A 14,616-nucleotide genomic window follows, 5' to 3' on the forward strand; every position below is an offset into this window, starting at 1 on the left:
CCCGGCTTTTGTTCCTTTCTGAGAATCCCTTGAACCAAAGTTGCTTTCAGAAGGAAGTGACGGGCCATTTCTCTCTGAGCAGTCCTGGAATTACTCTGCTCGAGAAGCTTTTATACGTCGGTCTCTAGAGACGCTGGAGAAACTGCACATGATGCATGCTTTGTATCATTCATGAAACCGTTGTGAATGATAATGTAATCATTGCTTTGAGAGCTTTATATGAGAGCTGGTATTTTTGGCAACACACAACAACAGTGTGTAAAGACACACTGTTGTTGTGTGTTGCCAAAAATACCAGCTCTCATATAGAGAAATGATCTCTGACGATGAGCTCGCTGAGTGTTATTCCCTCTGTACAAACCTAAATAATGAGTTGTAGAACTGTTATGTTAATAGTGATGAACACATTATCCCCCTCAACCTATTTGTTATTTTGTTGGTAGTAGTTTTTACACGAGTGACAGATGAAGATCCATCTTTCAGCCACAATTACAAATCAGATTCAGGGAGCCAAACTCGATGTAAAATAGCGAGCGTGTGGATTGATTGTTATGTTTAACATGGGGGATCCTGTGGTGTCGCTGGCTGTTAGTTACTGCTCTCTCAAGGGTGCAAGCAGTGTTTTCCTTTCTTGGCAAGATGGCTTCTTATTCATCATATAAGTCATTTTTATTACAAAGTGCAGAAAGTGGAAGGTGCAGAGCAAGCAACAATCTTTGATGCATATAACAGAAGAAGACGTACAGTAAGTCAGACATGGAGGTCATACTTCAGTGCAACATTTACAACCATTGAGGGAAGCACCTCTAAAGACATATACTGCAAACTGAAGCTGCACCTATACCACCTGAGTGCTACATGTCTAAAAAGAAACAAAGCTTTGAACCATCAAATATATTTCATTCCACTCAGGTTCAAATTCCCTTAGCAACCCCGCGTGCTTTGATTCTTGCTAAGTGGTTTCCCATTGTGGACCACTGAAATCCAAGGCTGTAACGTGTCTACAGGGATCACACTAGCACAATCTGAAGGTCAGAATTTAAACTCATGGATGACTTATGGACAAACCATAAAATCTGAAGGCGCCGTGTCCAGAGACTTGCTGCGTTATTAAAGCCAGGTGGAGATTTACCGCAGCCATTTTTCTGAGTAGATTTGTACATAACTGATCTTTGTTACATATGAACACATATGAGCTAATGTCACCTACTTCACTGATGATTAACGTTTACATGGTAACAGATTGTATCTAAATATCAAAACTATGCTCAGCACAGACTGTTCTCATACACCGTTCGTAGCTATACCTACAAGAAGTAAAGCACTGTAATTCCTATATATATATCCCACAAAATCATTTTATATGTAATCCACGTAATTGTGAACCAGGATGTATAAAGAGCGACAAACGTCCTGTAGGGAGGAGGTCGGGGTGGATAGGCGGGACAAAAAACACCTGACTTATAGCCAGGACACCTGTGTTCGTACCCCGTGTGAAACCAGAAGTCAGCGTTGATTTATTTGTCACATAACTTCCGTACTTAAGTTACACCACTTCCGGTGTTCATTAACCGCAAACTACGATATTTTCCTAAACCTAACTAAGTAGTTTTAGTCACGTAACTTCCACATAAGTTACGCCACTTCCGTTGTTAATTTAACCCAAACTACGGTCTTTTCCTAAACCTAACTAAGCAGTTTTTGTCACGTTAGTTCCGTACTTAAGTTATGCCACTTCCGGTGTTATTTTAACCCAAACCGCGATCTTTTCCTAAACTAAGCAGTTTTTGTCAGGTAACGTCCGTAATTAAGTTATGCATCATACGGTGTTTAACCAAAACCACAATCTGTTCCTAAACCTAACTAAGCAGTTTTGTTTCCTAAACTTAACCAAGCTGTTTCCTGTGAAGACAGGAATTTATTTTCAAAAGACGGGAGCGGAAATTCACACGTGTGTCACATGTTGCTGGACATTCGTAGAAAAACGCATGAAAAATGAGGAATAACTTTTCGTAAGATATAAGAACCGTTGTCTCTGTCAGTGTTTTTTTTTGTTGCATTCATTTCTTAAACATATTTAGTCTTTGCATTTTACTCCTTTTCTTTCCCAAAGTGGAATAGGCAGGTCTCTGCTTGTTGCTTGACACCACTGTTGGCCTGTAAATGTGTGTAGACAGCCAAGCCGATCTTTGCAAGGTGAACCTGAGTGGTAGTGAGATTATTAACAAAGATAGGAAATAAAGAAAAGAAAAAACACATTTCTAAAAATATTCAAGTTATTTTTTTTTTCTCCAATTTTTCACAAATCTCATTTTACTGTGAAATTCTTGATCATTTTACCTCTAAAGACCTAAAAAATTTGAAATGTTATCATTTCAGAGGCAACGCCGCTCTTTGGTTGATTTGCTCACAAGAAATGTGGCAGGAGGGATCACAAATTGTCATCACTTCGCTTTAAACCGCTGACCTAGCGCTTTTTTCTGAAAGCTTTTGTGAAGTTAAACTGTGAGAGGAGAAAGACATGAGTGCGGACATGACGGGGTCGAATAGTGCTGAAGAATGAATGAATGAACAAATATGTTATTAAAGGTCCCATATTGTAGAAAGCGAGATTTCCATGTCTTTTTTGATTATAAAGCAGGTCTAGGTGCTATATAATTACTGTCAAGGTATCAAAACGCTTAATCCACGGAAAAATGCACACAAATTGTATTCAGAAATTGTGCTTTTAAAAGAGCTGTCAGGACTCATAGAAGTGCCGCTAAACTAGGTGTAGGTGTTGTTGACACACCTGGTGAGTCCTAGATGCAGAAGACTGGAAAACGCTGACCAATCAGAGCAGACTGGGCTTTTTCAGGAGGGGGGTCTTAAAGAGACAGGCGCTAAAACGGAGCGTTTCAGACAGAGGGTGAACACAGGTATATATTCAGACAGACAGTATGAGAAAAGTGTTTTTTGAACATTAAAGCATGTAAACATGCTCTAGTAGAAACACAAAATACAAGTATGAGAACAAGTTTGGAAGGGGGCATGTACAAGAACAAGAAAGCAGGTAACTCAACAGATCCATTACAACTGATGCTAATGGAAATAAATCAGATGTCCTCACAACCTGTGTGCAAAGCCGGCCTGGCTGGGACTGAATCCTGTCTGACCTGATCCTCTCTCTGCTCTGCCTGCCTTCTGGTTAATAAAGGACGAGCACAAAGCCAAATAGAAAGACCACTGACATAAGTTTGTGTTGTGAACATCCACAGTAGTAAAGGGTCACTGTCTGACAGGAGAGAGAGCACAAAGCGAACGTTCTTTCTCCACATATCAGAGAGCAAAATAAACTGAATTTACATAACTGTCAGAGAGTAGAAAAGCATGTTTGAAACGTGCAAATATGATCCCGTCTTCTCCGACACAGAGCGGTTATTTAAAGACCTGAAAGCTCAAAATGTGCATTAGAACATCAACTCGTCTCCGAGCTGAAATGGACTGAATTCGCCCTGCTTGTCAAGAGAGCAGGCTTAGTTTTCTTCTTGTGTTTCTCCGGGAAAGAAATACATTTTCTCTACTTCGGACGTGTTCTGTGTTCATTTCATCCCTTGAATGATAACAGGTTTACAGCAACAGAAATAACACCCGGGGGAAATTAGGGGGGCTGCGGTGGCCATCGGAGAGAAATTGAATGCACCGCGAGATTATTCTGATCCACTTCCTGCTGAAAATGATGAGTGCCTTGAGTGGGGGGATCGCTGCCAATCAAAGCCGCGCACATCAAAAGCGCCGCGATACCATCTAATTGGTCGACAAAGAGAGGAGAGAGAGGTATGCGTGATTTCCATCATACTCGCAAATAGACATCCTGTCCGGCCAGCAGCGCTGCCTAGTACACCACCAATTACCTGAGGCTGTGTATTGTCAGTGGGACTCCCGGTGATGAAACATGTGGGTTGGCCTCTACTTGTAATGTTGCTGAGTTGCCATAATTGATCTCCCCGGGTTTACTACTGACGACTCGACAACACTTTTAATGAGGCGGGGGGAGACGAGTTTGACTCATACCTCCAAAATAGCTGTTTCAGTCCAATTACTCCCCCATTTACTACTGTGACATTTTATCTGTGATGCCGCATGGTGAGAAATTCCTTTTCCAAACACCTCACTTGACAAATGGAAGCCGCTCCTCCATACTGTTTTGTCCTACGTGTCTCCGTGCGTCGGAGCAGCGGGGGCACTCTGTTTTGGATGGAGAGCTGAGGACTCACACTATGAGCCAATCAAAGAAGCCTCCGTAAGTCCACCCGGTTCCTACGGAGCTGAGTGAATAGACGGATGGAGACTCAACAAGCTTGTGGACAGAGAAAAGTTGTTTTTGTCAAGATGTGGAGGAGAACTTTCACCTTATTTTGAACCTTGTCAGGCCACCATGATGGGGAGCAGGACAACTGAACTGTCTGTACCTTGATTTGCGCTTCTTTATTGACAGACTGGAGCAGCGGTCTCACTGTTTGGAGCATTTGTGGCAGGATGTAAGAAAGAAGAAACAAATGCCTACAGCCAAACTTTCAATGGTCTTTGGCTGTCATCTTTTCTTGTTAGAGTTGGGCAATGTGACAGTAGATACCATGCAACGGTAGAAATTAGGGCTGTTGATCAATTCAAATATTTAATTGCAAGATTGTCGATGTTTAATCGCACAATATTTATCAGTTCAAAATGTACCTTAAAAGGAGATTTGTCAAGTATTTAATACTCTTATCAACATGGGAGTGGGCTAATATGCTGTTTTATGCAAATGTATGTATATATTTATTATTGGAAATCAATTAACAACACAAAACAATGACAGATATTGTCCAGAAACCCTCACAGGTACTGCATTTAGCGTAAAACAATATGCTCCAATCATAACATGACAAACTGCAGCCCAACAGGCAACAACAGCTGTCAGTGTGTCAGTGTGCTGACTTGACTATGACTTAACCCAAACTGCATGTGGTTATCATAAAGTGGGCATGTCTGTAAAGGGGAGACTCGTGGGTACCCATAGAACCCATTTACATTCACTGATCTGGAGGTCAGAGGTCAAGGGACCCCTTTGAAAATGGCCATGACAGTTTTTCCTCGCCAAAATTTAGCGCAAGTTTGGAGCATTACTTAGCTTCCTTCCCGACAAGCTAGTATGACATGGTTGGTACCAAAGGATTCTTTAGGTTTTCAATAACAAAGCCTGTATTTGTTTATATTTTGCAGATGGGCACCATTAAAAGTATTCCAAATTAGCTATTAGCAGTTCATGTGTGCAATGTACCTGTGGATGTACAGACAACTATCATAAAATTACTACTTCATAATATTACGACTTTATTCTCATAATATTACGACTTTTTTCTCGTAAACCTACGACTTTATTCTCGAAATCTCAGATTTATTTTTTCCCTCAATGTGGCCCTAATACTCCGTCGTACACTTGAAATTTTTGTTCTCAAGAATTCTAGTTATACAGTTTTGAGTCTGTTTTTAACTTGTGTTGTCTCATGTGAGAAAGTTGTTTTTGTTTTGTACGGAAGATCCAACTAAAAGAAGAGAATAATCAAATGGCATGAAGTAGGGTATTATGGTTATTTCAAACCATTACTTAATTAAATTTACAGAACAATTACTTTACCGTGATATGAAACCATTATCATGTGGAATGATTCCTGCCATTCAAAGCTTCCCGGCTCCCTACATGTACTGGAATAAACATCTCAAAGGAGAACTCACATCAGTATCAGTTTACTAGTCATAAAGAGTATGACTCAGACAGTTGTTTGTCTTGTCTGGCTCTGGAGGAGCTTTGTAAAGTCTAAGAAAAAGAAAAACTCTTCATGATGTCATGAGGGATATCTCAGGCTGGGCTTGGAGAATATATTATTAATGGTACAGTAAGCCTGCGTTAAAAACTGCATGTGGACGCAGGCAATTACCAGGCAGGGAGAACAAAAAACACATATTCTGCTGCGATGCTGAATTCCATAGCCCGCTAATCATTTAGTATTCGTCTTTTTATATGATGGAGAGTATGTACTGTATCCATGTTCTGGAGGCACGCATTATGCACACCCCTGTGGAAACAAATTCCCCCTTTGGGGACAATAAGAATCTATCTATTAAGCTGCGTTATGGGAAATGTAGGATGCACGATTTTGGAGCTTGACTCACACTAGGGACTAAAAAGTCAGCACATCTCAGGCCCTGCGGCATCAATTGTTGACCATAATTTTTTTAATGTCTGTTGTGATGTGATTCCCCGAACATTACCCAAGCAATTTCTGCTTGCTACCTAGCTACTTTGGGGTATGTGGATCTGATAAAAGTGATTTAAGGGAGCAGCCCGGCATTATCAAAGGAGCGAAACCAGCCATTCATTAGTCTCTCAATACTTTACGACTCCCCTACTCTGTCTGTGGCGCTTAGCTCCGAGCCCACTCGTTTCAACTGAGGGTATGAATCTGTAAAAACGGGTCACAAACATATACACCGATCAGCCGTCACATTATGACCTCCTGACTAATATTGAGTAGGTCCAAAAACAGTCCTGACCCGTCGAGGCGTGGACTCCACTAGACCTCTGGAGGTCTGCTGTGGTATCTGGCACCAAGCCGTCAGTAGCAGATCCTTTAAGTCCTGTAAGTTGCGAGGTGGGGCCTCCATGGATCAGACTTGTTTGTCTGGCACATCCTACAGATGCTCGATCGGATCCGGATCTGGAGAATTTGGAGGCCGAGTCAACACCTCCAACTCGTTGCCATCCACATGATGTAAAAGAAAATTCATCAGACCGGGCCACCTTCTTCCATTGCTCCGTGGTCCAGTTCTGATGCTCACGTAGACGCTTTTGGCGGTACGTGGCACCCTGACCGGTCTGCAGCTCCATACGTAACAAACTGCTCCTCACTGTGTGTTCTGACTCCTTTCTATCAGAACCAGCATTAACTTTTTCAGCAGTTTGAGCTCCAGTAGCTCTTCTATTGGATTGGACAACACGGGTCAGCCTTCGCTCCCCACGTGCATCAATGAGCCTCGGGTCTGACCCCGTCGCCGGTTCACCGGCTCTCCTTCCTCGGACCACTTTTGGTAAGTCCTGACCACTGCAGACCGGCAACATCCCACAAGAGCTGCAGTTCTGGAGATGCTCTGACCCGCTCTTCTAGCCGTCACAACTTGGCCCTTGTCAAAGTCGCTCACATCCTTACGCTGGCCCATTTTTTCTGCTTCCAACACAAAGTTCAAAATGTTCACTTGCTGTCTAATATATCCCCCCCACTGCCAGGTGGCATTGTAACGAGATAATCCATGTTATTCACTTCACCTGTCAGTGGTCTTAATGTTATGACTGATCGGTGTATGTTTTTATATTTTCAGTAATTCCCTAAAACAGCTGGGGATTGTAGTTTTTAACAAATGTTAGTAAAACAGAAGTAAATCGTGCATTTTTTGGGGACTATTTTAAGCCGTGGATTAATACACGTTTGGTGCTCTATTAGTTTTATAGTATTTCTGGCAGCAGGACGGTTTATGTGGGATTGATTCAAAAGAGTGTGTTTGTTCATTGTAATGAAGGAACATGTGCAACAGTGTGGCTCATTGATGTGTTTTTCATAGTTTTTGAACAACAGTGGAGCTCTGTGGCTCGGGGGGATAAGATATATATCAGGCTTTAGGCTACACAGACAACATTTGTTAGTCTTTTCATGGGGTGTGAAGGCAATAATAAAAAAAAACACAGAATATCACCAGCTTTATCCCTTCACTCTGCCAATTTCAATGAGATAGAACATCCCAATATACATAAACCGAGCTGCTCACACTATAAGTAAGCAATAAGGCGGCAGGATCAAGGTAGTCTGTCAGACGATATGCTAATAACGCCTCTCAGCCAACAAGTTGCTACAACAGATTTGGGAAGCTACTTAAGTGGTATCATGAAGATATTTAGGTTCTGATTCCACAAGATGATGCGGGGATTAGCACAAATTGGATAAAGACAAAAGCAGGTGGAGACAGTTTTAACCTTTTGTTAGGTTGCCTCATTGGAACGGGCGTTTGTTCCCGTAAGTATCAAGTTTTTAATTAACTGTGTATACACAGAGAAACTACATTGGTATTGTAGGAGCTATTTATTTGTTGTTAGTATTTAGTTGTTTTATTTGTTTTATTTATTATTCTAGATGTTAACTTGATTTAGACTCAATTTTTCAGTGTTTTCTTTTGCTAGTTATTTGTTTAGTTGAACTATTTTCTTGTTTAGTATATTTAGTTTTTTGCCTAATTAGTATTTTATTTTATTTTGTTCATGAATTGTGTAAAATTGCTGCACTCCCGGGACTGGATCCTGGTATGGGCGACAGACTACTGCATTGGCCCTTCAGGGCCGCTACAACAAGTTGTCAGACACTTATAATAATAGTTTGAGCCTGTCTGTGGCAAAACCAAGCACTTTTAATGAACGTAACGTTACATTGAAGCTGCGCATTTGCACTCAAAGCTCATTTAGCGGCTGCTGGTTACATTGTTATCCCACAATACTGGACCAATTTCAAAAATATGTTGTCCCCATTAGTCAATTAGACAAGAAAACATGGGAAAATAGGGTCCAGGTTGGCGGAGGTTTTTGGAAGAGGTTAGATTTTCTTTTTCAAAATGCAAAAGCGGATTGGTTGACCACTCAGAGCCACCATCCGTGCAAACATCATCATCCAAAATGGCATCAATAAACTGATTTACTCTGTCTCCCAGCACAAAACACTTTACGATAAAGAAATAAAAGAATATAGAGATGCATAATTTAAAGAAAGATTGCGGCAGGTGATTGCAGAACAGCTTCGGAATTGGGAATGGTTGCAAAACAAAGACGTACAAAAGATTAGGCAGCTAAACGTTAGCTTCTTGCTAATGTCATTCATTCATTAGCCCCGTTTGGGACTAACTCTATCCATCGCACCCAAGTAATTAATTCAGTTTTGTCTCGTATTGCAAATATTTTAAACAAATAGAATAATAAAATGCATCAGACTCGGTGTTCAAGCTCAAGATAAAACCAGGTGTAGATTGAGTATTGTTGTACTCACCTGTTGCTCCTTCTGTCGGTACTGTCATCTCCCAGACACTGATCACAAGCACCATTACAAGTAGAGCCCCTTTACTTCCGATCTGCGTGTATCGCTCACTCATCCTGGGAAAAAGAAAAAAAAGGTCATTTATTACAGAAGCAGATTTAACCTGTATCATTCACACCTTTAGAGCAGCATTATGAAAGGACTATATTTAACTACAACAGGAGGAGGGTGCTGCTCCAGCAGCTCACAGTTTAACTTCACAACAGCTCAGCTTGTCTGAGTGCATATTTGCTCTTATCAAGACAGAGATACAGGCTTTTATCCTCCGTCTTGCTTTTCAAAACAAACTACAGCTGTGAATGTGCCCTAGATCACTGTCTCCAAAGCCTCTCTTCCCTTCCACTGCACCTCCTCCCCTCTCTCATACCAAACACGAGGCTCTCAACAGCGGGAACACGAACAGAAGGTGAAGACCCTCCGCCGCCCCAACGGGCTTCAATAAGCCTCTCTCGGCTCTGCGGCGGAGAGCAGTGGCTAATCCACCTCCCTTCCACACTACCCTTTTCCTCTGCACTCCCCTCTCCCTAATGAAGTGGCGGAGCCGAGGCCACACTGCATCCCTCCATCTGGCACAGCGCGTTATCATCGACAGACGACGATCAGGTTTCAAACGGGGGATGCGGGAGCGCTACGGTAATTACTGGAAGAGGCCCCGGTATCGTATGGCGTGAGCGGACAATGTTACAAGCTGCGTTTACGCCTTATTTACCGCCTCTTATCTGCCTGCCTCATTGACGTATAGATTGGCCAAACCTCGTCGGGGGTCTCAGATTATTTGTGTAATTAAGTTTATTTTGGCAAGGCCAACATGACCTTTTGTCCAGATCTTCCCCCGTGTTGCACAGGAATCAGGTGTCAAAATAGCACCGACAAGACTCGCAAGATTAGAAATAAGATATCTATCATCAAGACATGCAGGCAATGACAACAGAAATACTCATACTGACTATATGCACATATATTTGGTCTTGTTGTCTTTTCGCTTTTCTGAAATGACGTGAGGAAACACCAGGTGAAGACACACATGCGCTGGATGATATTTGCCAGACTGGCTCGCGTCTCTGAAGCATGAAATTCACTTTTTCTTCACTCTTTTTAATGTCTATATTTATTGAGAATAAATTAAAATTGGCAAAAGCTTGACATTTATGGAAATGCTCTCTGCTTAGTCGCCTGGCATCCTCACAGTGACAGCAAGACTCCATGAAGTCTGGACCAAACCCTGGCCAAGGAATAATTTGACTTGGACTGTTATGTTGGCCTGATATTAATCATTTTGAATGTAACTAAGTACCTTTACACAAGCACTGCACTAAGTACAATTCTGAGGTACTTGTACTTTACTGGAGTATTTAAGTTTTATGCTGTTTTACACTTTTACTCGACTACATTTCAAAGAGAAACTTTTCACTGCACTCATTTGACAGCTATGGTTCCTCTTTACTTTTCAGCTTTATTTGTAGAGCACATTTCAGCAACAGGGCAATTCAAAGTGCTTTACACAACCATTCAAGAACACTGCGACAAAGTGCAAAAGAACATTAAGACATAATTAAAACAGTCATAAAAATGTTAAAGATTAGAAAATAACAAGCTAAAAATAAAAAGCTAGAATAGAAATTAAAATAGAATATAACACACAAGAGTGAACGCTCTAGTGCAGTACTAGATAATTATTTGGTTTAATAAAAGGCAGCAGCAAACGGGAAAGTTTTAAGCTTTGATTTAAAAGAACTAAGAGTTGGAGCAGTCCTGCAGTTTTCTGGGAGCTTGTTCCGAATATTTTGGTGCATAAAAACTGAACGCTGCTTCTGCATGTTTAGTTTTGACTCCGAGGACACACAGTGACCGGCTCGTTAGCCGACAGCACGGAGCTCCACGGCTTCGTTAACGGAGGTTCCATTGAGTTCCATTATGATGCGTTCAGGCTCTATTCAGTAAAGTGTATTTGGCGATTGGTAAATTATTACGCTATCATGATGCGTTCAAATTAGGGGTGGGCGATACATCGAATATAGCCAATGAAGAGGATATTTGAAAATATCGCGGTATATATCGTGTGTCGCGATATAGCCTAAAAATATCACGGTATTATTTTTAGTTTTTGGCGAGAAACTTGAATAAATCCAGATGTTTGAAGGAGACGTTTTCACAGCAATATAAAATAGATAACAGAGAGAGAAAATCGTCCAACATTAGCTCTAAGTAGCTTATAATATATAATTAAATCTACTAATGACAATAATTATTTTTAATTAAAGCAAATATTTAAATGAAAAATTAAATTTAAATTGTATTATTATATTATATATTCTTAGAAAGAAAATCATAATTGGCAGGTCAGACTTTTTAAAAAATTGGAAATTGGAATCGGCCAAGAAAATCTCATCTCTAATCATCTTATCATGTTTATTTCACAAAATATGATGCATTGTTATATATATCTCCCCAATATTATATACAAAAAGTTCAAACTAGCTCCATGTTGACCAACTACAACTCAAGATGCTGCTTATACTGTACAGTTATGCGTCGGTGTTAATAATCAGAATATATAATAAATAATATAACACTCCAGGGGGGATTTTTTGATACTTTTAGTATATTTTGCTGATAGTATTTTGTACTTTTACTTAAGGAATATTCAACATTTAGGGAGATACTGCTCTGAATTGAGACCTTCAGGTTAGTTAAAGCGGCTACAAAGCAAAGCTGTCGGTCTTTCTAACTGTAACCCCCAACCTGCCGTATCTACTTTGATTAGTGATGCTCTGCATTTCCCAGAATGCTCGCTGGGCATGCTGGAAATAATCTGAACATCATGTTACTTTATTCGCATGAGGAAGAAAAATACGCCTAACCACTAAAAAAAATGGACCCAACTGATCTTTTATGGTTTCATGGTGGATTCTTTTTCCATCTCCAACATGATAAAACCTCCACGGAGAACCCGAGATTGCCGGCTTTCGCTACACTTAGCGGGGAACTCAGAGGTAACTGGAGAGACATGTGGAAGGAGACTCGCTCCAATGATGAGTGTGATAGCGACGTAATGGCGAGGTTCATGTATTTGCTCAAATGGATCTCAAATTGTACACTCAGGTGCTCGTATTAGTAGAGCGGTGGGCGCTAATGTTCACCTTCACGGCGACAGATTTATAGCTGCTGGTTAGCAGAAGAATTGGAGGCTGGGTTGAAATGGTGGCCAGCTGATGCTGCTGTGCAATTCACACTGTGCACGTGTGTGTGTGTGTGTGTGTGTGTGTGTGTGTGTGTGTGTGTGAGAAGGGTCATTGGTGACAGAGTGCAGGGCAGAGCACTACAGCATCATTTGTTGGGTGCTGTCTAAGGGTGCAATTCTATAAATGACATCTCATTGTCCCTGAATGTGCTGTGTTGTCATTGGTGCGGCGGCGTGCTCGGCAGAGCGAGGCGCTGAAGATTTGTTACAGTTTGAGGCCATTTTACATCTCGACCTTGAATTGGAGGTCTTTAGCGAGTTTGCAGAAATACAACAATACTGCTGCATGAAAAACTACGTGCTGTTGTAGTTCTCACCATATACTGTAGATGTATAAATATCTGTTTATCCAGCCTTTATCCACTTCATCGAGGTCTGGTAGCTCTTCTCTGCTGCACAGGAGGTGTTATATTTTACGTTTTCCAAAACTGTTAAAACTGTATGATTCATAAATGATTCATTTCCTGATCTGCTACTTCTGTGCTTACGGTTTGGTTAGGGAGCTTCACAGCATATCATGGTTAAAAGAAACCAACGTGGACCACCTACAGAAACTGTAATCCTATTCTCCTCATTTAAAGCTGCACTAATTAATATGTGTATATTATTAATTGGTTAAATGGCCGAATGTAATGTGAGAAAGGGTCACTCATAATGACAATCCCACAGCGAATTATCACCTGACTCTGCAGTTCCTCTCATCTTAAAGCTCATTGTTCTGGTTTCAAGGATGGTTTTGAGCATAGACTGTATATAAGAAGTGGACGTAGTCAACGTGACGTCACCCAGTGGTTTGCAGACTGCCGTTTTGAAGCCTCGATTTCGGCATTTTGGCCGTCGTCATCTTCGTTTTTTGCAACCAGAAGTGACAAGAATATGTTAACATAGACGAAATCACAGACAACTCCCAGACCGGACAACGCCGTGGTAGCGACCTGTCAATCACAAGGTAGCCCCGCCCTAAAGCATCCCCTGCTTTATGGTCTATTTGACTCTAAATGGGACCATAATTTACTAAATGAACATCATGCTGTATCGAAGAAGACTTGAAACTAGCGATTGAGACCATAAACTCATGTTTACAATGTTTACTGAGGTAATAAATCAAGAGAGAAGTAGGCTCATTTTCTCATAGACTTCTATACAATCAGACTTCATTTTGCAACCAGAGGAGTCGCCCCCTGCTGGCTGTTAGAGAGAATGCAAGTTTAAGGCACTTCTGCATTACTTTTCACGGAGATGGCTCACTGGTTTTGAGACGCAGCAGGCAGCTGTTTTTTTAGTGCAGACAGATAAAGCTGGCAACTAGCTATTGAACATAGTGGAGCATTAAGCAGCTAAAGAGCCTCATATTTCTCTCAGGAGTTGGATTGAGCGAAGCCCAAAACCAAAGCTCTCAAAGGGAAGTGAATATTGGAATTACATTCAATTCATCAAATGACTGCTAATATTGCTCTGTGTCTGCTGGATGTGTAATTAGGTAATTATTCACTAACGACTTTATACAGTTATAACATGTCAGTGTTGTAAAAAAAAAACTTTAATTAAATAAATTAATAGCACTTAGATTAATGCGGAAATAATCAGCAGCTAAATGGTTGAATACATAGCTCCAACACTTTACTCCCCCTAAAATCAAATTACATCTATGTATGTATGGGTTAAGCAAACAAGATTATGCTAAGCTAGGCTAACCATGTTCTGGAAGCATCTACATTTCTTGAAACATTAAACTAAAAACATAAGGGCGCGAAGGAGGCTAAATAACGCTCCAAACTTGTACTACATTTTGGCGAGGAAAAACTGTCACTGTCATTTTCAAAGGGGTCCCTTGACCTCTGACCTCCAGATATGTGAATGTAAATGGGTTCTCTGGGTACCCACGAGTCTCCCCTTTACAGACATGCCCACTTTATGATAATCACATGCAGTTTGGGGCAAGTCATAGTCAAGTCAGCACACTGACACACTGACAGCTGTTGTTGCCTGTTGGGCTGCAGTTTGCCATGTTATGAGTTGAGCACATTGTTTTATGCTAAATGCAGTACCTGTGAGGGTTTCTGGACAATATCTGTCATTATTTTGTGTTGTTCATTGATTTCCAATAATAAATATATACATACGTTTGCATATAGCAGCGTATTTGCCCACTCCCATGTTGATAAAAGTATTAAATACTTCCCTAATATCTCCCTTTAAGGTTAATTTTGAACTGATAAAAAA

General features: G+C 40.9%; 1 protein-coding gene and 1 long non-coding RNA gene across 3 annotated transcripts in view; one reads left to right on the top strand and one right to left on the bottom strand.

Moving 5' to 3' along the window:
- LOC141762090 (uncharacterized) overlaps positions 1–2,580 on the top strand; it is a 119,542-nt gene extending 116,962 nt beyond the window's left edge. Inside the window, exon 3 of the long non-coding RNA XR_012592722.1 lies at positions 2,380–2,580. This is a non-coding gene — a long non-coding RNA (uncharacterized LOC141762090). The remainder of the gene's footprint in view (positions 1–2,379) is intronic.
- The window catches only part of LOC141762089 (chemokine-like protein TAFA-2), an 82,207-nt gene that overhangs the window by 20,686 nt on the left and 46,905 nt on the right, over positions 1–14,616 (bottom strand). For both annotated transcript variants that reach the window (XM_074625953.1, XM_074625952.1), the window contains exon 2: positions 9,105–9,208. In XM_074625953.1, coding sequence (XP_074482054.1) covers positions 9,105–9,207 — 103 coding nt within the window. In that variant the 5' untranslated portion in view covers position 9,208. The remainder of the gene's footprint in view (positions 1–9,104; positions 9,209–14,616) is intronic.

Source organism: Sebastes fasciatus, chromosome 23, assembly GCF_043250625.1.
Source record: "Sebastes fasciatus isolate fSebFas1 chromosome 23, fSebFas1.pri, whole genome shotgun sequence".
Taxonomy (NCBI): Eukaryota; Metazoa; Chordata; class Actinopteri; order Perciformes; family Sebastidae; genus Sebastes; species Sebastes fasciatus.